The sequence below is a fragment of the Haemaphysalis longicornis genome, unplaced genomic scaffold (assembly GCF_048455015.1).
Source record: "Haemaphysalis longicornis isolate Haplotype H1 unplaced genomic scaffold, Haemaphysalis longicornis Haplotype H1 scaffold_9, whole genome shotgun sequence".
NCBI classification, from domain to species: domain Eukaryota; kingdom Metazoa; phylum Arthropoda; class Arachnida; order Ixodida; family Ixodidae; genus Haemaphysalis; species Haemaphysalis longicornis.
This window is the reverse complement of record NW_027526460.1, coordinates 141187007-141211898: the sequence shown is the minus strand read 5'-3', so window position 1 is coordinate 141211898 and position 24892 is coordinate 141187007. Positions and strand designations below refer to the sequence as shown.

Here is a 24892-nt window from a genome sequence, read left to right as displayed (position 1 = left end):
CGCACGCTAGAGGATAGCGGAGTGCTGTTTTAAGCTGTTCTCTGGCTTGCGCATAACTGATAAAAACATGGCAAAACACTCTTGGAATCACCCGAAAGGGTGAGTACATCCAAAACAAAGCGAAAGGTCATGGAGCAAGAATAACAAATTTTCCTTAAATGTGCCACATTTCTCGTGCACAGCTGAAGCAGTGAACATTTAAGCCTGCATGGCCATTGCATGCGTAATCAATCCTTTCTTGCGGTTATAAGGCAAAACGTGTAGATGATACCGATGCTCTGATAGTTTTCAGGGATGCCTAATTCTAGCGTCGCAAGCGTGCACGCCGACGGTATTGCTTGAGTGACACCAGTAGTGCGAACGTGCATACCGCAGATATCATCGCTCGTGCTCCGCTCGGCCGGCACATTTATCACTTCCTGACGCGACCATCATGAAGAATCAGTGTCTCGCTGAGAATTCGTCAGTTTTGGCGCCGGTTGCAACGTGATGCAACCACAATCACCCGGAGATAAGCCGCCCGCCTATCTCTCATAGCGGTGAGATACAAGCGAGCATAAAAGGTGCATAACATGAGAAAGATAAAAACACAGCGCAGAAACTAAAATGAGTTACAACCATAAACAAGACAAAAAGAAGGGGGAAGGGGGCGCCCTTTCCATTGCGCTCTGATAAAACGCAAAGGACGGCCAAGGATGTTAATAGTCAACCCTGCGTTTCTATCGACGGTGCACGGTGCGCCGAATGTCGCGGGGCCCCCTTTAAATACAGTACAGCGTCGCCAGAGGAATCAACTCGTATCATCGGCCTCCGAAAACTCTTTCGTGCGCGTGGCTTGAGAAGGAACTGTGAGAATCGGATAACCAGGCTTCCACGTTGAAAGTACCACCGTGCGCCAACAAGTCATGGTGAACGCTAACACTGGCATTTACTTCATCAAAGGTGAGCTAACTTTCTCAATTTTACGCGTTTCTCATGTGGGCAAACCATCTAAAGACCGTAGAAGGCCGAAGTGAGGACGGCTGGATATGTGGGAGGGGCTCACACAGTTTCTTACAACCATGGTCGGTTTAGGTAGACCGAACATACGGAGAATATGACAGAACCCTGTACATCCCCGGCTTTCGCGCTCAAAATTCCGAATTCTTACGCACCTAGTGGAACTACAGCAGGAAATTGATATTTCGCATGGAGTAGAGAGTCGGCTTGGACATGAACACTGTGAAAGAATTTTCCATAACTCTAAATAGTGTTCGCCTCACTCGCTGTAAATGGTTAGCGCCCATACACTTCAATGGGATAGTTTCCTTGGCTCTAAAACAAAGCAGAATTAAGCGCAGAACTTCAAACTTCGCACAATGCAAGCTATCGCCCTCAGTACTAGCAGTGCCAAAATTCTTTAAATTACGCTAAATAACTGCATAGTAATTACTTCTGAAAGAATTGCGATTACCCGAAAAGCTGCACATAAATTTATCGCTGCAATTTAATGCAATTACCACTATAGGGCCTCTTTCAATAGTTTTCAATCGCTGGAAGAAGCACTCGACAGTGTCTCGCATGGGTGAGGCTGCATTTTAAGTGCGTGGTTAGGGACAAGTTTTAAAAAATGGAAAGTCTGGTATCGCTAACGATGGCGAGTGGTATTTCCGCAGAAACTGGAAGGCGCCACCGCAGGCTACCGAATGAGAAATAATCTTGAAAAATTCCTATATTGGAAAAGAGCAACGGTTTCCTTCCAAGAAACAGGTGGTACGGACGGAATGACAATGAAGCTGACAACCCTGATATACACCGTCGATCAGATAACGAGGTAATGCGATACGTAACTGGTTCAAGAGTAGGCCAAATTTAATACGTAAAGCCATAGAAAAATAACAAATTATACACACCGTTTATTGTAATCTCAGGGACATTGACGTTCAGAAGGCTGGCTAGTATAAGAAATTCAGAAATGTGTGGAAGAAAAGGAGGAATAAACTTTATCAATCAAGGTTAGCCGTAGGAGAAAATGTATGGGCGCCCAACTGGTGGGTGACTTCCTGTAGTCCGGAGTACCCCTGCCTGGCTACCCAGGCCCTTTCCACCAGGCAACGTTGGTAGAAGAGGTCAAAACTGGCAAGCTATGCCGTCCGATACTTGTCGTGGCCCGGAGATTAAAAGCAATGAAGAGAAGGACATGACAACATCGCGAAGCTTCCAAATCGATTGAAACAGAATAGGCGCTTGCCGAAAAAGTTTTGTCAATACAATGGAGTTGAACAAAGCCTAATGCCGGGCTAGTTTGTGGAACATCGCTTGCGAAGTGGCGTTTATCCCTTTTAGTGAAACAGAGCCAAAAACTACGTACGAATGGTCGCGGATACGGCGCCCGGTCTACTGGTTTTATTTCGAATGGGGCGAAAACTGGACGAACCACGAAGGAATTCAAAGTTGAGAAACTGAATGATTCAAGGAATGCAAACATGTGAACATTACAGAAGGTCTCGCCCCATTTAGAATAAAGCCAGTCGTTTCTACACCGTCGCATCACATCAGCATATGCCTGTCCTTTCTGTCTCTTAGTAAGCGTCATCAGCGCAATACATTAGAACAATAACGCACTGCTCCAAAATTTCAATGTCTGATGGTAGACTATAATAGCGAACTTTTATGCACATTGAAGGAGTATATGATAAGAAAAACAGACAGTTTCTGGGAAATAAATTAATAGAGTAAGGATTAGATGGAGGTAACGGGCTAAGAAGATATGGTGCACTTGGTGGTGGGAAAATCAGATATGCACGCAGCATGTATTCACCGATAGACGGTGGCAGCAGGGATCATACGTCGGCAAGGAGAAAAAGTCCTGAACATGATGCGCAGAATCACGAACAGACAAAATGGACTCAGGGAACACGACCTCCTACGACTACGGGATGCACTTCTTATTTCACGAATAAGGCACCATGCAGCATACACCAACTTCACTAAAACCCAGGAAGAAAGAATCAACGCTCTCATTAGGAAGGCGACGAAGATTGCGCTAGGCATTCCGATCAATGCCAGCACCAAGCGACTTCTAGAGACAGGAACGCACAATACGCTGGAGAAGATCGTAGCTGTCCACAGGTACAACCAACACCTCAGACTCCAAGCAACGGTTCCAGGACAACAGATACTTGAGTGTCTAGGGTACACACCCCAGCAGCCTATTTTACGACTGGAACGTCTCAGCCCACGCACGGCCAACCTACTCAAAGTTGTACCCATACCAAGACACATGCATTGCCAACGAAACAAGGTCAGAAGGAGCATTCGAGCCAAATACCTCGACAAACGAGCAGCTGCGGACCAATTCAACAACCACGTATACACAGATGCAGCAGTAACATACACAGCAGCAAGCATAGCGTATGCTGACCTCAAAGGAAAATTGGAGTATCAGCAGTGCTTCCCCCTTATGAAACCCATCTGGGCTGAACTCACCGCCATCGCCACCGCCATTGACCACACATCCAGCCCCACGAAGCACACGTACATATACACTGACTCAAAAAGCGCCTGTCACCAACTGCTGAACATGGAACTGCCACAACCCATAGCTACGGCCATCAACAACAGCATCAAGGGATCTGTAACAGTGTACTGGATACCTGGGCACGAAGGAATGGCAGGCAACGAAAAAGCTAATCAGCTGGCCCGAGAAGCCGCAGCCCGGGCTCCTGCCAACTTCCAACCAAATCAAACGCTCACGGTCCCAACAGCACCTAAATTGAAGGACTACTCCACGGGAACGAGGGAACTGCCACAGCTCTCTGACACGCTCACAAGACACCAAGCAACCCTAATAAGACAAGCTCAAACAGACACCTTGGACACTCCAGCTAGACTACACAAGATATGGGGAGATCCTGACACACCACCCCCTACTTGCTCTACCTGTAACGTCATACTCGACCAAGATCAGATACTCTGGAACTGCACAACCATACACAACACTACAAACACACCCAACAAAGGATGGCTGACCGCAACAAGCACCACCGAAGAGCAAAGGCAACTGGCGGCGTACATCAGGCAGCGGCTTGAAGACGTCACCAGAGGTTATCTGGAATGTGAGGACTAAACAGGCCTGCGTGCATATTTTTTAAAAAAGATTTTCTCTCTCTCTCTCTCTCCTTTGAGCCCTCTACTGTTCATGGTTTCCATTGCAAGGGTAAAAAAGAAGCTCGAAAAAATTAATTTCTCATTTAAGGTAACCTTTGGGGAAAGGCAACCGGGGGGGGGGGGGGGGGGCGGGAACGTCGTATGCCTGGAATGAAATACGCAGACGACGTAGTAATTTTGACTTGGCTTACATCTCATAGTAGCAAAGTGGGTTATTCTTCCCCACTTTTTAAACTCATTGACAAGGCATCGATCGAGCATGCCAAACGACCCAGATCATAGAGATGCAAGCATTTAGAGGTGCGGATAAACGAAGAAAAACACCACCTAAAAACTACCGACGAATAACTTCAAATAAAACAAGAGCGAAGCGTGGCTATAATGAAGCGTGGAGCACCATGTTGGTATAAAAACTATGAACTCGATCCTGCGACGAATTTGGGAAGGCGTAACGGTTCCGGGTCTCTCATTCGCGAACGCCATACTCTGCTGAATGTCAGGCATGCTATCAGTCTTATAGATATAAACCTGAGAGAGGGCACCGTTTGGTTTATCCGCGCATAGAAAAAGACTGCATGGCGCAGCACATGGAGCTAAGGGGTGAGTGTAGTTTGAAGTTAGAGGAGTTCAGGTTAAGATTCGTTTTGAAGAAGTTAAGACGTAATGCACGTACGTGAACAACTTAAGTGTTTACGTACCTCTACATGAAAACGTAAGCACACGGGGGCGACAAAAAGACAATGAATTGTGTGAAAAGCATTGACAGCCAAGAAAAACAACAAACAAGGAAAAGACGCCAACACATAAATGGAAGGCAGGATAAAATCGAAAACACCGTTACAGATTTACAGGCCTGATAGAGAGTAAAGTCTCTTCAAAACTTCAAAGGTATTGCTTTCTTTTTTTACGCTAGAGACGGTTGTTTGAGAACGGAGTGCTTTCTAGAGATATGTATACAAATTGAAGATGCTTTTGTAAAGTAAAAAGAGGTATCACGGAAACTATTCGGCACTCTTTGCTATAATGTGATAGTAGCCACTGAAATCTACCGTATAAACCGGAATATAGGTCGAGTTTTTTCCCAAAAAAATCCGCACAAAAGTCACCCCTCGTCTTATATAGCGGTCATTGGCTGAATGTAAATCGTTGTCTGGCAACAATATGCAAGCGCAGTCCGTCGCCATCGCCATTCGTGTCAGACTGTTCTCTCGCACCATCAGGCCTTTATTTGATTTCGTTTATCTCTAATTTTTCGTCTTTTACTCGTTTATTGTGCGTGCGTGCGTACATTTCTGTACGTCTCGGTTCCGAGATGAGTGGCGGCAGTCGACGCCAGTTCACCGCGGCGTTTAAGCTGACGGCGTTTGAGTCACCGAGCAAAATGGGAACATGGCGGCGCAACGCTAGTTAGGCGTTTCGGAGAAAAGTGTGCGGTACTGGCGGAGCCAGAGAGCTAAGCTGTGCGCGTGCAACCCCCGAAACCGATCGTTCCATGGACGTCAAGCGGTGCACCCCGAGTTGGAGAACAAAGTGGCGGACTTCGTTCGGGAACTTCGTCCGGGAACTTCGCTCACGATCGCTCCGGAGGCCATGCGCGGACGGGCTCCGCGAACTGTACAATGAGTGGATAGCCGGCGACAACAAAAAGACTTATACGGGCCGGTTGCGACCGTGTCAAGCTGGGTGTCCTTCTCTGGGCAGTCGCTGCCCGACGACATGGTTACACGAGCGTTCAGGAAGTGCTCCATCAGCAACGCGCCTGGTGGCATGGAAGATGACAGTGCGAAGCAGTCATCCGTGGACGACTCTGAGAGCTCGGACGAGTGACTTCGGCAGGCATAGTGAGTGGCAGTGACCGACGGGCGTCGAAAATAAATATAGACATTGTGAGTGCGCTTCTGTGCCGAATTATTTTTTTTGTCAACTTTTCCCACCTCAAGGTAGGGGGTCGACCTATATACCGGGTCAACCTATAATCCGGTTTATACGGTATATGACGGAAATGTCCACCTTCCCAAAGCCATGTGATAGTAGCCACTCAAATCTCAATGACGGAAATCTCCACCTTCCCAAAGCCATAACGTTAAAGGTAATACAGGGAAGATAGACCACAAAGCCGTGGACGTGACTAAAGGGGGATTGGAATGCTGCTTGGCGAAAACCAAAGAGAAGAAAACCAAACATAACTGTACCTGCTACGGACTAAATTGAATTGAGGTGAGCTTGCCGCAATTAACAGGGTAAAATTAGGAGAATGTTGTCCCCTGGATGTACCTGCGGCTTCTGCGGTGGGATGACACAGGGCACCACCATCATAGGAAGAGAATACCAAATCAGTCATTCAATCAATCAATCAACCAATCAATCAATCAATCAATCAATCAATCAATCAGCCAATCAAGCAATCAGCAAATCAATCAATCAAACAAACAAACAATCAATCAATCAATCAATCAATCAATCAATCAATCAATCAATCAATCAATCAATCAATCAATCAGTGTTCGCGCTGCGAAGTTTAGACGCTTGGAAACCGCTGTAGAAGAACAACGCCAAGCTGTACGTAATGCGGACCCCTGGACGCGGCAGCAGAGGATTCACGCAGAATAATTCGCGAAGTAATCAATCAGTAAAACGAGGATACCCGACAGCAGTATCCTAAATACGAGAAATTCCGGGCTTTCGCATTTCAGTGAAAAGTGTACCGTGGTGACACGGGGAGCCATGACTTCCTGATGCCGCCATACTTAATGAGCGAATGTCGTCTGTCGTAGTTGTGAGTTTCAATCGATGCTTCCCTTGTTTTCGTTGCGCGTTTCGTCGAACAGAATGTCGTAAAGCATGCTCCTAAAGGTGGCACGCGTGTTTGCACTGCTGTAAAACCACTTCCCAGATGACTATGTGAGTGATTTTAGATTCATCACCTTACTAAAGGAATAAGCCAGAAACTTTTTTTTGGGCGTTCTGGGTTTTCTTTCTTTTGTTTCTGCAAGTAAGTACCGTTCCGAACTTCGCGTGTGTTCTGAGTGCTTGCTTCATTGCAGTGTTAATCGCGCCCCGCGGCAACCTAGTGCATGCGCAAACCTTGAAGTCAAGACCTGATGTAAACATTTTTAACGATATATAATCAAATAACATTTATTTTAGGCAAGCAGCTTTAAGCTCTTGCCATTTTTCAGTGACAAGTCTTCATATTTTTCGCCAGGCGTGTGTGCGTGGAGCAAGCTAAAATCTGACGACTGGGTTGCACTGGCGTCAGACTGTTGTCGGAAACTTGTAAAGTTTCTGAACAATGACGTGCAACACGACGTCGCTGCCAACCGAATTGCGTGGAGCGCCGTCTTTTGCGCCTATACCTTATGACACGTCTGTTCTGTCCGCAGTCCGGGCATATAATTGAGGCGCTTAGGGCTCTATCTAACCGACCTCCAACTTTAAGCTGACGGTGCGATAGTGCCGTGGCCTTGGCCGCTTGTGCCACGCTAGTCTGCACCTTGTCTGTCCGTTATCTTATCAAGCATATCTACGAGAAGAATTGTGCCGTAGAAAAAACAATATTTCCGGCATATCTGCTCTCTTCACTGCAAACTATGTCAAACTTGGATAAGACGAGGTGTGAGTCGTCCTTTTGTTTGCGCCCGTCGACGCGCGATGTCGTCCGCCGGACGTTCTCGTCATTCCGAGACCTATCTTCGGAATGACGTAACCGCAGTGCGTATGCACGGATGCCAGCTTCTAACGTTCTGCTTTCCATTTCGTGCGAAACGCTGTTACATTGTTATATGTTTGCACATTGTTACGCTTTGTAACGCTTTGTTATACACTTTACCTCTAAGCGCGGGTTAAAATGCCACCGCTGATTTTATTCTGCGGTTCTGTTTATTTAGAGCAGGCGCTCTGGGCTGGAGGTTAGCCACCGATTTTGGTTTGCAGTTTGCGATAACCAGGTTCCTATAGGAGATGAGTTACCGTGGCAACAAGAGTTGCTGACGAAACAGATGCGAAAACAGAAATCTGGAAGCGTTTATCATTAGGGTAGCCTAAATATATGTGCAAATGGGGTTCCGACGCTCATCAGGATAAAAAACGACTTATTTTGAAGCAGATGTGACGGGAATATGCGCTAGCCCGTATTTGTTTCTTTCAGCTGTCTTTCCTCCCCTGTCCTGTAATGGAGTAATTTGTTGTTCCATTTTGTACCGTCCCCTTGGCAACCCTTTTTTGTGAAAGTTATTATAATTCATTCCTCATTCTCCCCTATACAATGGTCCGTGAAGGTGATGTATGTACCAGTATAAATAAATAAATAAATAAATAAATAAATAAATAAATAAATAAATAAATAAATAAATAAATAAATTGCGTATAGCAACGCCGTTCTCGTGACTCTTTATTTTCAGCTGACCTCTTATTGTTCACTGCATACCTGCTCCTAATACCTAGAGGAAATCGAATGATGTTCTCGAGGAAAATAACCGTTTACACATTCGTCTAGTCCAGCGGCGTTTGCTAGACATTGACAATTCATGGTGAGGCGGTGGTAGCGGAAATGTTTCCAGCATGCCGCACGACTCTGTTGCCTTATCACGAGAATCAGCACGTAAACGACGAAGGAGGAAATGCATTCACGGATACGAGCGTTGTTGTTTTGCTCCTTGCGATTCTTTTCTTCGCCGTGGTTTACGCGCTTCTCCTCGTCGTACTGCAAGAGAATAAACTAGCCCACGTTCAACCCGTAGTTTCTCCTCTTGCCCAAGCCCACGATGCTGTCAGGCAACCGGCAGAATTTCGGTGCATTTCCTTGTGTCCTTACTAACCGTATAACTATCTCAGTGAAACGTTTCGTCTCCGCGTAACAACCCCTCGATTTATGATTCGGTCGCTTCAGCTGCCAACAACCTATGAAGCGAACTTGTTTTACGTGGTCGTAAAACGGCCTAGTTTGCTGGGAATGCCATGCGTGGAGGCGACGCTTCCGCGCCCGCTTTCGCGAGATTCGAACGTACGTCCTGTTGGTGGCAAGAGCGGCAACGTGGTCGTCAGAATTCGTGTAGATGGCACTTTTTGGACGTGCTGACGCCATCGCGGACATCCGTTGGCACGTGAATGCTTCGGCAGCAACGCGCTCACGTGCGAAAGCGCAAACAGCTCACGCGACTTCCAAGGCCTTTGGGCAGATAACAGCGCGCAGGGATTGCGGAGGCGTCATGTGTCTTGCCATCATAGAGCGCCGGTCTGGCGGCCGCCGCATATGGCCCAGCTAAAATGCTAGCTCCGTAAATACCCCATTGCCACTCCTATCGCAATCTGTATCTCGCCTCTGCTTATCCCAGATGTCTCTTTTTCTTTCTTGTTTCATTTCTGTCTGTTTTTGTTTGTTATGTTCGCTGTTCACAAACAAACAAAAAATGCCGGCCTTTTCCACTACATTGCGCAATGTACAATGTCGAGCCGTTGCGACGGATCAAACGGCGAAGCATATCGGGAGGGGGTGATCACAAAACAAACGAACAAACAAACAAATGTTGTATTCGTACCAAGCAACGCACTTTCCTCCGCACCCTCCAACGTTACGGAAACGCCAATAGAGGACGCCACGCCTTAACGAGTGACCGTTCAGCCTATTGAAACCAAACGTCAGTTCGGCCAATACGAAAAACTTGGGCGTTGTTCGGCACTACTTGTTTCAGACTGATTTTCATGTAAAGTGTCATGATTCCGTTAAATGCACACACAACCTAAGCTACCGCCGGAATTATCCACATGTCTACTGCAAGAATGTACCCAGGAGGAGGAGCCTGGAGCGCACAAGTGGTCATTACACAGATGGAAATAAGGTGAAAGCCATTGAACACGCAATTTCTCAAAACAAACAAATCAAGGCTACAAAACTGACCTGACAATGGCATAAAAGTGCAATAACTATGCAAGCGGATCATAATATACAGCGCTGAACATTGTACCCAAAAATAAAATTACAGAAATACGTAACAAGAGAAATATGGTACTCTACGGGCTAGAAAAGATAAGTACACACAGTTACAGGCTATAGAAAAGATAAACATTACAAAAACAAGTGAGAGACTATTTTAAATTCCTACAAAATGTGAGAAACGCGGTTTGAACAGAAAAAGGGTCTGTTTGTTTTACCAGGCTAGTATTCCCTTCGTTGATTGCTAATTCAAGGAGTGAGTTCTGATATATATATTTTTTGTTCGGGCGAAAGTTGGGCAAACTGTATGACAGTGGACGGTGCGTGCGTACATATAGAGTGTGGGAAGAATAAATTTGTGAGCGAGCGAAGGTGAATGATGGTACAACGTGTGGAAAAGGATAATCTTCTAAACGTCCTGCGCAGGGTGAGAAGGGGGCAGTTAAGTTGGTCCTTCAAGGCACAAAGGCTTTCGTATCCCGAGCACGACAACAGAATGAATCGCGCGGCATTGTTTTGTACGACTTTGATCATCATTCTAGTGAAGAACGGATCACACTATCGCGCACGTGAAGCCTTGTTTCTGAATTACATTGGTAAAGGCAACACTTGAACAGTACGAGCTTTTCACGCCCCTTTGAACGTGAGTTTTAAAGACGGTAGTCTTTCTTGGGCTACTTAAACCCGGAAATTTTGGTCTGTCAGTCTGTCTGTAACTCAATTCAGCCACCCGGCCAAAGTAAAATGCTTACTGCGCATTAGTGTTATATACTCACAGCCAAATGTAAACGTCTAAGCCTGGTTTATATGCTCATACTTGTCAACTTTGTTGAACATGAACAAGACATTACGCAAATATAAGACAGGAAATTACTACACAAGCGATATTTACAGTGTTCCTTTATTAAAAAATTCATGGATTCTTAGTTTTTCGATAAAAAATGATATCCTACATCTACTGAAAAAAAACTGCCGCCTCCTGGCGGCATATGAAAAATCACGCGGCAACAGCAACGGAAGGTTCCACTTGATAGGTTCCGCGTTCTGCTTGGAACGCACGTGGAGCATGGCCACGCGGTTCTATAAACCTTGTAGTCGGCCGCCTCCATTCACGCGCGTCTTCGCCGTACTGCTGGCATCGAGGAACAACGCGGTAAATTCAAATCGCCTTGCGCAAACCTTTACTGTGTTTACCTTGGGATGAGCGCGACGGTACAGGAACAGCATGAAAGGTGAGCGGGAAAGCAAAGTGGGGCATTTCCTTGGCAAATGTCTACAAAGACTATCGTCTTTCGACGACATTTGCAACGAAAGGAGCAGATACGCAGCCAATTTTTTTGTGCATAGGGACGCGGTTAAAATTGTAGGTGAATGTGGCTCCAAGATATTTAATCGATGAGGGTGTTTCAATTTTTGGCGTTGTCTGTTTAATAATTACAAGTGACCGACCTGCTCACAGAAGAAATTTGCACATGTTTAGCTTTTTCTACGCTTAATTATTGCGATCAGCCATTTTATGCAAAACTCAATCACGGTAAATAAATCCCAAGGATGCGGCTTCAATTCCCGGCGGCGGCGGCTGCTTTTCTGATGGTGGCGAAAATCGAAAACGTCGGTGTGTTCGAGATTTCGGCGCACGTTAAAGATCCCCACGTGGTCAAAATTACTCCGGAGCCCTCCACTGCTCCGTGCCTCATCGCCTGTGAAGCGTCGGCACTTTAAACCTCGTAATCAATCAAAGAGTGTAAATAAATCATGCTGGGGTGCAGTAACGTCGTCGGAAAATAATATTATTACACAGTCGCATGCGAATAGATGAACTGGCAAAAAAATGTTGCCGGCTATGTCCTTCGTGCAAATTTAAAATCGTAATTGGCCTAGTACGGATCCTTGTGGTTCCTGAAACGACACCCACAGGCTTAGAAACGTGGTCATTTATTTTACTGATATTTAGAGGTTTGTCGAGAAACTTTCAATCCCACGTGTTGCCTTACCATAAAGCTTAATGTTGCAAATGTTAAGTATTATGCGCTGATGATGAAAAATGGTGCGCGTCCAATTTAAGGGGGGCAGAGCGTACAGAAAACTAAACTTAAGACTACTTCTCTTAACCGATTTCGATGGATGTGTAGACCGTACCCCTATCGAGCTATCCAAACTGCGGGTTGTGCCCTCAATTACGGTACAGACGCATTCAAAGAGACTCGCTGTGTGCCACGTGCAGTAAAGATGGCGGTAGCTTTCATGAAATTGTGTATAGCATTTAGTAAAGAAAAGCTTTTGTTTCCTCCATGGTGTATAGAGGCGCCCGTTGTATAGCACCACTCCCATTCAGCCAGCAGCGCCGCTCTTGGCAGAACGCTCGTCAGCGGAAGGTGGTGTTAGCGGAGTGGCGCGGGCAGTTGCGGTCACCGAGGCGCAAAAAGTTGTTACTCCTCCTTCTCCTCAACCTCCTCCCCCTCCTCCTCCTCCTACTCCTTTTCCTCCTCCTCCTCCTACTACTACTACTCCTACTTATACTACTACTACTACTACTTATACTACTACTACTACTACTACTACTACTACTACTACTACTACTTATGAATCGCTCTACGCGTATTTCGGCGGTGCGTCTTGCTGTCACCGTTTCGATGGGGTGCTACTGGGAAATGGATCCTCAACTCTGCCGAAACAACAAACCCATCGACACACACAGTACCAGTGATAAGTGGATGGCCGTCTGACGCTCAGCTTTCACTGACAGCAGCGAAGAGAACGAGAAAAAGTCTTGAATCCGAAAAAACAAACTGGCTATTGGACATCCGTCAAAGAGAGAGAAAGAGAGAGAGAAAAGAAAACCTTTATTGCCTCAAGGGCTAATTCGGGGAAGGGTTGGTGATCGAGGGAGAAAGTTTCCCAGTGACCTTGGCATCCCGAGCGACGATGGCCTCTTGCACCGCCGAATCCGAGCTGTTCAACGTCCTCGCCCAGTGCTCACCGTCTCGATATGGGGGAATGGGTTGGGGGGGGGGGGGGCATTGCCCGAGGAGGTGATCCATGGTTTGGACCACCCCACAAGCAGGGAAGTGGGGAGAAGACCACAGACCGATGTACATGCGGTGCAGGCGGTAGAGGCAAGGAAGGGTGTACGTTTTCACTAACCTCCATAGGCGTTCTTCGGCGTGAGAGAGCGCCGGGTGTGTAGGGGGCAGTAGACGGCGGGAGAGGCGGTAATGGGACGTAATCTCATGAAAGGAAACGAGCCGATCTCGGGCTGACAGTGCTCCATGGACGGGATCAAGGCTCGGAAGGTGAGCTCTCGAGTGGCTCTGTCTGCTGCCTCAGTCCCTTACACACCCGTGTGGGCTGGGGTCCACACCAGCTCGGTGGGGGAGTCAGAGTGATTTTGAAGAAGGATTTTGAGTGCCAGGATGTGAATACGACCGCGGGTGAAGTTTCAAATGGCCGTCTTCGAATCGGAGATTATAATCGCAGGAGAAGGCCGGAGTGTTAAAGCAATCTTGAGCTATAACCGCCTCTTCCGCAGTCGCGGGAGGAGAAGTGCGAAGGGTGAGGATGGTAAGAGGGGGAGTTCGGGACCGTTGATGATTGCTACCGCGTAAGCGTCGTGGTGCCTGTAGCTAGCCGCGGCAACATAAACAGTTGCCGGATGTAGGGAGTATCGGCGATCTTCCGTAAGGGCCCACACACGCTGCCCCCGGCGGGCTCGATTGTGCGTCGGGTGCATGTTACGGGGAATGGGCTGGACGATAAATAGGCCATGGATATCTCTAGGGATGGGAAGCGAGGACTCTGTAGCGAAAGTGAAGTTGAGTGAAAGTCGCCGCAGGAGAGATTGACCTGTTGTGATGGTTGCAAGGTGGGGGTACTGACTAACCAGATGATCGTCTGCGAGATAAGATGCGGTGTTGTAGACACCAAGCGATTCTACACGAGCCGTGGCAGCGCTCTGCGGAATCCTCAGCGCCGACTAGTACAAACTGCGAATTAGACAGTCCACCTTTCTGAGTTCCTTAGATGACTGTGCTAGGCAAGGAAGAGAGTAAGTGATGGGACGTATGACGAAAGCCTGTATCAGCCGCAATCGCTCTGCCTCTTTGAGCCCTTCGTGGTGGGGGGTGATGCGGCGGAGAAGGTTGATGGTTTGATTGACTTGGGATGTGAGGTGAGCAAGGAATGTGGTATTGGCGCGGTTCTGTTGGATATTGAGGCCTATGACTTTAAGGCATGGCACTCGGGCAACGAGGTGGTCATCCAGCCGGATGGTAGTGTTCGGAGCTGCGAGGGCGCGTTTCTGGCTGTTAAGCAAGAGAAGCAGCAGCTCTGCCTTCTCTGGCGAACAAGTTACACTAACATGTCGAGCATAAGCAGGGACACAATCTTTGCGTCACTGCCGCCTGGAACCCACAGCGTGACGTCGTCAGCTGACAAACTATGGCGAAGCGAGGGATATTACCAAGAAAAGGGGGGAGGTTCATCAAGCGATATTGAAGAGCAGAGGGTAGAGAAATGCTCCATGTGGAGTGCCTATGGGCCTCGTGCGCTGGTATGATGGCGCCACTGATTTGCTGTGTTCCGCGCCACCTTACGGACAACGATGGCATAACTTCTGAAGACCGCGAGCAGGCGACGTCGCGTAGCGTCTCGTTCGGCAGTGTACGAATATCAGCACAAGAAAGAAAGAATGGCAACTATTCTTTTGAAACGTGATACAAACAGCCAAACGGTACTTTAATAAAGCGAAAATGTTTCGCAAGGGCAACAGGAAAGCGAATTACCAAAACAAAATTGATTGTAGGCTAGCGCGGGTCTGTTTCCGCGCCGTATGAACACTCTGCCATTTTGCAACGGCTTCAACTGAGCACCAGCGGCGTCGCCCAAATGAAAGATAAAAATAAAAAGTCGAAAAACGCGACCCCACTTACGAAAAGTAACATTAGTGCAGGAGTGTGCGTGTGCGTGTGTGCGTGTGTGTGTGTGCATCGCCTCATGGAAGCGATATGTGTGAGAGAGAAGCCAGAGAAGCCGCGTTCGCTCCACCAATGGAGACACTCCTGTGCTCCTGTTCTGTGGGACCCCTCGTCCCCGCAAGACCATTATATCCTCCCTGTTCTGTTCTGTTCTGTTGTGCTCCTTGTTCTGTGGCGCAATGTTCCAGCAGCGCCGGCAACGATTTGAATTGTTCGGTCAGTCGGCCAGTTCGGTTTGAGCCTTTAGGCAGGTCCTCGTCAGGGCATGATTGGCGTAAGTGGCATCATTTGGCGGACAGCTCAATGAAGAGAAGACCGGTGACCGGGCTTTGACGGGCCTTGCAGAAGCGAATTTCTCTTGTGTAAACTCCACTGGGCCTTGTACGTGTCAGGAAGTGATTTGATATGTCCGTTATGTGTGTGAAATCGCGGCGAAAGGTTCGTGTGTAATGTTGCGACACCACGGATATGCGGCTCCAAGAGCCCGAAGATTCAGGGTTGTAGAGGCAGGTATTTGAAAATGCAATTACTTGGCTAATCTCTACCTCAAACTGCTGAAACTACGATGAGTTTGTTAGATGGGCTCAGAAAAATATAAAAAAAAAATTAGGTTCATAAACGCCTACTTAATGTGCGAATACTTTTGGACGTAGATGCGCGTGAGTAAGCGTTCATGAAAGCCTGTAAACGTTTATTTGACTTGTTGTTTATCGCTCCAATAGACACGGGCACAGCTATGGCAGAGCGCACAACAGGAGCTATAATTGTGCATAAATGGTTCCTCTCGCATTCTGAGTGCCGATGAAAACAAATACAATTTGGAATGATGGAGATCGTTTCAAAGCTGATAGAGTTGTACGGGATGTTCGTGTAAGTACATGCCAGAGTGAATAGTGCTCGTGCATGTTATAATCTTTGTCAGCAAAAATGTTTTGCACAACAAGCTCCCCTTGAACTCGTTTCCTTTCACCTACTCTGGCAGAAACGCAAACTACAAGTTGTACAGGAGCATATGTTTGAGCGATATTTCAATAAAGCGTCATTTCTATAAAACTAGATGCGAGCCTCCGAACGGTGGCTGGTGTGTTTCCATCTGTTTATTGTTGTTTTGCTGTGTAGCGTACACATTTACGTTTATAATGTTTTCATTTTAAAGCTTTCTTCATATTTTGCTGGTATGACTATGTACAATGGAAGCATGCATATTCGTGGGATGATTCATGTATTTTTTGATGCGTACACAGTTATACTGACACGAGAGGCTATATTTGAGGAGCACCAAAAATAAGCACTCGTTCCGTTTCGTTGGATACACGGCATATTTTCGCAGCGGTCTTAAGCCAAGTAGCGTGCAGATACGCAAATGCACCTATGGATCAGTTCTTTTTATTGCTCGGGTACTATGTGCTTTGGGCACGTCGACGTCGCAGGCAGCTGATCCGTGTACTGTCGTCTGCTTTTATTGGGGAAGGGGCGCTTTCTAAAAAAATATTTCAGCTTGCATCCCCGCACAACTAGTCAGCGGAATATTTCTATGAATGTTACAATTGTGAACGTTATAAAACGCGGTAATTGTTGTGTACTAATTTCCCGCTTGTTGTTTAAATTGAGCCCCGTGGCGAACTGCTGTATATATTTATTTCGTTCTTCAGAAAAAATTCCACCGCCGCTACCAGATGGCGCCACATGTTTACTTGAAACTGCAGTGCTCGAGGCCCATAGAGGGGAGCGGAATGACGCCAGAGCGTAGATCAATTATCTGAGTGACGGCCGCGCGATCAGCGAGAAAAGCCCCCACGTAGTTGTAGGTGCGGGCTCCAGGAGACAGAGCAGCCAAATGGCGCAGAATGGCATGATGGGAGACCCGATAAAAGGCCTTTTGATCAGGAGACCCGATCAAATGTCTAGCGCTAGGGCAGCTGACGAGTCGGCAGGGGGGGGGGGGGGGGGGGGGGAGGGGGGGGAGCAAGAAGGTGATGCTTGAGCTGCAGTAAGACGTCTTTGGTGGAAAGGCCGGCTCGAAATACGAACATTGTGTGCGGGTAATGTGCTTAACCTTCTAGTATTGGGTCAGACGGGCATGTACGATTTGCTAGAGGACCTTACCTGCACACGATGGGAGGGAAATGGGCCTAAGTTGTTCAAGAGCGGGCGGTTTACCCGACTTGGGAATGAAAGAGATTTTAGCATGCTTCCATTCGGGTGGCAGCTCCCCAGACTCCCAGTGACTGTTATAGTAGTTTGATAGGACCTCTATTGACTGATCGTCTAAATTCCGAAGGACCTTGTTGGTTGTTACATCCTCTCCTGGCGTTGAGTTTGGGTGAATTTTAAGAAGAGCTGCGCGGACCTCAGCTGTGCAGATGGGACGATCCATTGTCTCATTGGACTGGCCGTGCGGGCCCTGAACAAGGAACAACGACGGGCGAAAAGCTGATAGCTTGTACCAGGAAATTTATGTAAGAGGGTGGTAGGTCGATTGCATCTGGTAGATTTCAAATGAGAAGGATAAATCATGAGGCGAAGAATGGCCCAGGTGCGCCGCATGCTAAGGTTTCCACGCATGCTGTCGGAGAACTGACCCCATTGCGCACGAGCCAGTTCAGCCGCATAGTTCTCAATAGTGGTGCGTAGATGAGCCATGCGCAGTCGAAGACGACGATTGTGCTTTTGATGGCGCCAGTTTTTCTGATGGCCCCGGTACGCCGCCCAGAGACGCTGAAGGCGAGTGCTAGCAGTTCCGAAGGAATGTCGGAGTCTAGGGGCGAATTGTGGGCCTTCTTAATCTTGAGTAGGTGTTTAAGTCAATCCTGACCCGGAGTATCATCGGTAGGGGGGTGGTTGTTCTTGAAAAGAGAGCCAAAACATTGGCCAATTTGTGATAATATTCTGCTGCAGGTAAAAAGTAAGGGACGAATGCAGTCGCAAGGTAGACTGAATAATGAAGTGATCTCATCTGCTAAGTTGTGGGGAGTACATTGCCATTTCAGGTCGGTAACGCTCAAGGAAAGTGTGAGGTCAGGAAAAATATGTGCCTGTACACTGTTGCCTGTTGTGATAGCAATACAGGGGTCAGATTCTATTCTTAAGCATCGAGTCTGAATTGCTTCCCAAAGTAAGCGGCCTTTCTTAGTGACGCGATTGTAGCCCCAGGCGGTGCGAGGAGCGGTAAAGTCCCCATGTATGAGAAGGGGGTGGCTAGTCACCGCTTTTGTGGGCCGAGTCAGAAGGATGCTAAAAGGCATGATTCGAAGCTTTAGGACCACTGTAAACGTTAAGTACATGAAGGCAGGAGGCCTTCATGTACTTAACGTTCACAGTGGCCTATAACGAGAAGGCGTACGGCTGCAGTCAGGTCTATGTCAAACTTTCCTTCATAGCAACTTCCTCCAGCTTGGGAACTTCCCCTAAATCTGGTCTATTAACAGGAGGCAGAGCGTTTTGGTGGATGAACGAGGTGATGAAGTCATGTGGTATCGCAATATCGGCAAATGTTTGGTGCTCAGAGGGAATGTTACGTTGTACCAAAACCGCCGTTGAGATATTACCAGGAGCATGGAAAGCTTGATACCCAGTGAGCTTGACCTCTCTTGCAGGGCAATAACAGCTGGGGGCTTGGGTTCAGGAGAAATTAGGTGTTGAAGATCTTGGCGCTTACGGAAGAAACCACGGCAATTCATCTGCCACGCGACAAAGGGGTTGCCGTGCCTATTCATCGTTGCCATCGGTACAGGGAAGGGGAACAGTCTGTGCTCTGTTCAGGGCTCCGAAAAAATGCCGAAGGTTATTGTTGATCGTTTCTAATGTGGACTGCATCGCCGTTTGGTTGGCTAGGAGGGCCTACGCTTGGAAAGAAAGACCACCACGGAGGGGCCCACCGAAAACGGGGCACCCATAATCACAGCAAGGAGGAGTCAACAAAAATCCCAGGCCATCTCCACTAACGTGAAACCTTGAGGGCGAAGCATGCGGTGTATAAGTGTGTTAAAAGATTGTAAGTCTCTCTCTTGCCACGCGACGGGCGCTGATTTGGCGCCTGAGAAGCGCCGGTGGGAAGACCACTCGCGCGCTTGCTTAAGCGGTGGCTCCCTCTCTTGCGTTGAACCGGAATTCAGCAATTGAGAGCGTGGACTCCGCGATCGGCTACCGGCGCGCCGCCGGCAGCCGATCGTGGAGGCCGTGATTGAGAGACTGGCCGTAAGTTGTCTTCGTGTCACACTCCGCCGCATGCTATGAAGTTAGCTTTACAGGGGAAAACGTGGCGTTCCAAAGGAATTTCTAGACGGAATGTAACAAATTTTTGTTATTAAGGCAATTTAATCCTGATTGTTCCTGTATTTTAAACGTATAAATTATGTTGATTGTTTTGAATGGGTTTTATTTAGTGTACAACTTGTTTTTGAAAATCGATCCACAAGTGCTACAGTTTATTCGAATCTTTCTTGCTAACCGCACGCAGTTTGTATCCGTTAATGAAACTGACTCTCCCGAGGTGGCGGTACATTCAGGAGTACCTCAGGGTTCTGTGCTGGGGCCTTTACTGTTTCTAATATACATTAACGACCTGCCTTCTAAAATTTCTTCCCCAGTTTGCCTTTTTGCTGATGACTGTGTGCTTTACCGTAAAATTACTAACGATACTGATATTGCGTGTCTACAATCCAACCTTAACAACATTATTTCCTGGTGCAACCTCTGGCACATGGATCTTAACGTTTCTAAATGTAAATCGATGAGAATTTCGCGTAATAAACTACCTAGCCCTGATTATTTTCTTAAAGATACCTTGCTAGAGACAGTTGAATCCTACAAATATCTCGGTGTGCACATAACCAATAACCTATCCTGGGCGCGCCACATTGAATATGTAACATCTAATGCAAACCGCATGCTAGGCTACTTGAAAAGAAATTTCTCGCTGTCACCGTCTTCCTTAAAAAAGCAGCTATATATAACCTACGTACGCCCTAGGCTTGAATATGCTTCCTCAGTTTGGGACCCTGGCTATGTAACACTATCTAACAAAATTGAAGCTGTGCAAAACCGCTCCGCAAGGTTTATACTTTCTAACTATCACCGCACTTCCAGTGTAACTAACATGAAATCCAGCCTTGACCTTGCTACTCTTGCCACTCGCCGGAAACTGGCTCGCCTTTGTGTGCTGCATAAAGCATATCACCATAACCCGGTACTTAAATCACGTTGGCTAAAACCTCCCTTTTTCCTTTCTGAACGCCTCGACCATCATTACAAGGTTCATATTCCGCGCCAAAACACCGTAACATACTCGTATTCTTTTTTACCTCAAACATGTCATGATTGGAACAACCTGCCTGCGTCACTAGTCACCATTACTGACCATGAACGCTTTCGGGAGGCACTCGAAAATTTTATGCGTTGATTTGCTCAACGAATTTTTTTCCTAGTTGTTTGCTGTTGTTCGTTTACCGTTCACTTGTGTCTCGCATTAATTTTATGCCATTTTTTTTATTTTTTTCACCGGCACTTCCTTTGTGCATTAAATTGTCATTACGGTATTTTTTGTCGCGGTGCTTCCTTGTTTGATTCTTTCTAGATATTGTGTATATTTTGTATGCATTGTCGTTTACACGCTGTTTTTGAGAGTTATATGCCTGTACTGAATGTGATTTGTTTTTCACGTTTCACTTGTACTTTACTTGTCTCCTAAACCCACTCCCCTCTATAATGCTGTATGCCCTGAGGGTACAATAAATAAATAAATAAATAAATAAATAAATAAACTTGGTTTACCCCGACGACATGAGACGACGACGACGACGACGACAGAAGACGCCGACAGCCCTGGCCCCAAAGGTGCTTCGCCCCTTAAACATTTCCCGTGGCCGCAATCGAACCTGGGTCCCTCCCGTTGTGAAGCCAGCGTGTATCCGATTGTTCCATTGTGGCAAGGTCGAAGTGAACGCCAAGCAGCAGATACCGATTCGTGCCGTACACCCCAAACCCAAACGCTAGGCCTGCGGAGTGCACATCCGAAAGTTGCTGTGGGGATTCTAGAAGACTGGTGCCTACCTCCAGAGTATTTTATTTATCATAATACCCACAGCGCCTTTTCAAGGCATTGCAGTGAGGGGGAAGGGGGGGAATTCGATAATCGTACAAAATACAGGCAGAACAGAAATATCACTTAAAGCACAATGACAAGCCAAAACCTTAGGGGGACTACGGCACATGCACATGACTACAGACGAGCACATGCTTAGGGGAGTACAGCGCAGCTTGCACACGGACGGAATGGAGAACTAGACACACACGAGCGCTGGGTCCCCTAACCATGTTCAACCAACAAGCCTAAATATCCCCTTTAGCACATACTCAGAGCGTGGGATTTGCCAACCAAAGAATTCATCACGAGAAAGCTTCGCGTTAAACCGTCGTCGTCGTTAAACGGAGGGGTGCGCGATTTTTATCCCTTTAACGGAAGGCTGAATCGCGGAACAGACAGACAGACAGACAGACAGACAGAGAGGTCAAAATATCCGCGTTTATGTGGCTTAAGAAATTCTATGTTTTTAAAAGGGTGCCTGTACGCACGCGCTCTCCGGAGCGGCGTAGAGCGCGCGCATCCAGGCGCCTATTTCAAAAATCTGGTAGCGCCATCTTGCGGCGCCCACTGAAACACCCGGGTTCGTAAGGTGCTTCCCCGACAGATGGCGAGCGAGCAGGAGCGGAGATTCTAGTTCCCGCGGGCACTGCCATGGAGGAAGTGGGCACTGCTATACGGGCACGATGACGTCAGCGCTAGGGTGTAATGCGCCGTGGCCGTAGCGCACGCTAGCTCCTGATACAAGTCTGATGGATGCGCTGCTCTAATCTGTGTCGGGCGCTCTCTAGAGTCTTCGTCATTACCGAGTACGATTGCGCTATCGCGATCCGCAATTAAAGCGAATTTTTAAGACGGAGCTTTATTGGTCTCATTTGTAGCGGTGTCGTAACGAAAACGCACTGCAGGAAAGCAAGCTTTACACAATGGGAGGGGACATGGTGGTGGTAATGGCGATGACGCTGATGATCACATTTTTGAATATTATGATGAAACAAGAAAAATGCTTCCCGTGGTGGGAATCGAACCCACGGGTCCCTCGCGGTATGAAGTCGGCGTCTGTCTTATGGCGCCATCACCTCTTCGGGTCGGTCAGCATTTCCTTTGGCGTCGGCGCTGGACTTTGGCTGAGTTGAAGTGGACATTTGCTTTGGACTTTGGCAGTTCCAATTTCGGACGACGACTATGGTCTAATCTAACGACGGCGATTGGGGGGGGGGGGGGGGGGGGGGCGTTAGCATTTTTGTGAGGAGGGACTCGTTTGCTGCTGTGTGAGTTTGGACTTTGACTCGCATGTACTTTGCAGTTTGATCTTTGAACACTTGGACTTCGACTCTCCGACGGTTTGCACTGTGATTGTTGAAGATTTAACATTGATTGCAACGGCTTTGACTTTGGCACTTCTCCATTTGATTTTCGCACGCATGAAATCTTCCCCTTTTAACCATCGTCGTCGTTGTGCGCAGGGACATCTGATTTTTCTACCGACATACGAACGGTTCATGTGCTCTAAAACAACGGTCGTGATTGTTTCACGAAACTCCCACCAATCGGGCAAGGTCTCAGAAACCCATGCTGTCAAAGGTGTGGGTAACCGCGGCGATCACGTGATTAAACCCCGGGCCGCTTTATACGTTGCTGCGCTGACTGCATTTTGTTTCTTAAAGGGGTCCTGAAATACCTTCCGCCGATGCATGGATGAACATCGACCCAAATAAAGCAATTTATTTGCAACCTCCTCCCGCAAGAATTTTGTTAAAGCGATGAGTATTAGCTGAGAAATCGTAAATCAAAAACCACGCATTATCGTCGCTCCGCGTTTCCTCCTCCTTTCGACTTACTCTCCGCTGTTGACGGCGCGCAGCCTTGCCTCCCATGATGCTGCGCTCCGCAGCGGTGACGTACTTCCGCTAATGCGCTGATCAAACTGTCGTCTGCTACGGGCAAGCTTTGTTGACACCATGAATCCCGCACTCCGCCGCTCAAGGCTGGAAAAGCTAACGAAAAATCTGGCCGAATGCATGCGGCGGCCTCGCCTTGCCCTTTCGCGGTGTACGTTGCTGGCGGCACATGACTTTTTATCGGCGGCGAACTCGCAGCCGCACGGGGAGGGTCGTGCGCTCTAAAGTCCCTCGATCGGCGTTTATCGAGGGACTTTAGTGCGCTCGTTCCCTTGATGCACCGCGCACTGTTTATCCAAAAAGCGCCGTATCAGATGTGGTCCCGCTGGTGCCGGGTCTTATTTTGCGGCAGTGGTAATTCCTGCCGGCGGCATGTAAAAAAGTCGTATTACACCGATACAGAACCCGTGCACAAAACGCTTCAATCATGTGACCAGTTCAGCTTGGGGCGACGCGTGGTGTAGAGCGGCAACGTTGGCAAAACATTCTCCGCCGCGGCTCTGAGCTTTCTAGCGCTGGAGCGAGCGCCATTTCTTTGACAATCTCAAACATCGGTTGCCTTGGCAACAAGGCACAAACCGCTTAGAAGTCACTTATGGTTCCGTGATCCCGGTTCAGCTCGGGGCCCCACCTCGCGACATGTGGCCACTGCAGGCCTATCATTCATTCCCATTGGGAAGTGCGAGATGCGTTTGGCATTACAGGACGCGATGGTGTGTGTGTTGTGGACGCCTTTGTTTCGCGATGAAATGCGACGTTGTGCTTCTGCGGGTGGATAGTGCTTCCCATGGTCTGGATTATCTTTCTCGAGCGACGTACGACTCAACCTCGCATGGGGTATGTGCAGTGTGCGTGGCTAAAAGCCATCTCGGCTTGCGCGCCAGAGTTAAGTGACTTGCTGTTCGTCCCCGCAAAGCGCGCGCGAGGTGAGTACCGAATTTACGACGGGCAGGAGGCAACCCATCCTCTGTCAATCGTGGTTCAGACTTTCAACGCATGTTGTGACGTTGTGTTCGTTAGAAACGCATCTCTGGATTGTTTTGAAGTTGAATAAAATGTATGCGTCAAACCCGGGCATTCGGCTCAGGGCGTTCTCTGCGATTGCACGAAAGAAGTGCCACGGGGCTTCAACGCTTTCTTTATGGAACGTACTCAGGTAACAGAATATCAATGTCGTGTTATGGCCGTGTTGCATTCAATACAAACGGTTAAGCGTTTGCTTTACACTTGTTTCGTTTGTCGTAAAATGCCCAAGCACTCTGGCACTCCGCTGGCAGATAAGCCGGTGAGCCGACGCTGAGCAGACGACTCATCTCTTTGCCGGAAGTGCGTGAAAAAGCCGCCCAATAGCAGGGTGTCTAGCTCATGACGAACATCTGGGAATCGATGATGTAGACATGTGAAGATGGCGGCGTCCAAAAACATGAAGGAAAGGGTGAGAAAAAAACGACAAACTTTGCAACAAAATTGTGAGCTTTCCGCTGCGCGTAAAAGAGTAATACTTGGCACAGAGGACGTTGACGACCCAATCTAACGGTTGCGCTAGTTCATTTAGCGTGCTCAAAATGCCTTTCAGGGCCCCTTTAATAAGCTCCTCTGTTCCTGACGCCGCTTTGTTGAGTCTATTTTCATAACAACCGACAGAACGCGCACTTCTTGATTGAAAATTTCACTGCGAAGAGCGGTCATGTAGCTTTTTGCCTGACGACCGCAGGCACAATTTGTTGCAGCTTTGAATAAACTTGTTTTTGGTTGTTGGTTTCCCCTAGCTGGTGCCAAATAACATTCATTCATTTACCAGCGGATGATAACCCGTGTGCTGAGCAATGCCGACATGATATGAACCTTATCAACG

The 24892-nt window shown here is 47.7% G+C and overlaps 1 protein-coding gene across 3 annotated transcripts in view; it reads left to right on the top strand.

The window, feature by feature from the left end:
• The window catches only part of Prestin (solute carrier family 26 member prestin), a 305226-nt gene that overhangs the window by 61354 nt on the left and 218980 nt on the right, over window positions 1-24892 (top strand). Inside the window, exon 1 of one of the 3 annotated variants that reach the window (XM_077683520.1) lies at window positions 709-942. The exons of 1 other annotated variant lie outside the window; for it this stretch is intronic. In XM_077683520.1, the coding sequence (XP_077539646.1) occupies window positions 906-942 (37 nt within the window). In that variant the 5' untranslated portion in view covers window positions 709-905. Of the gene's footprint in view, window positions 1-708; window positions 943-24892 lie in introns of those variants that run through there. One more of the 3 variants, XM_077683518.1, reaches the window with a different exon arrangement.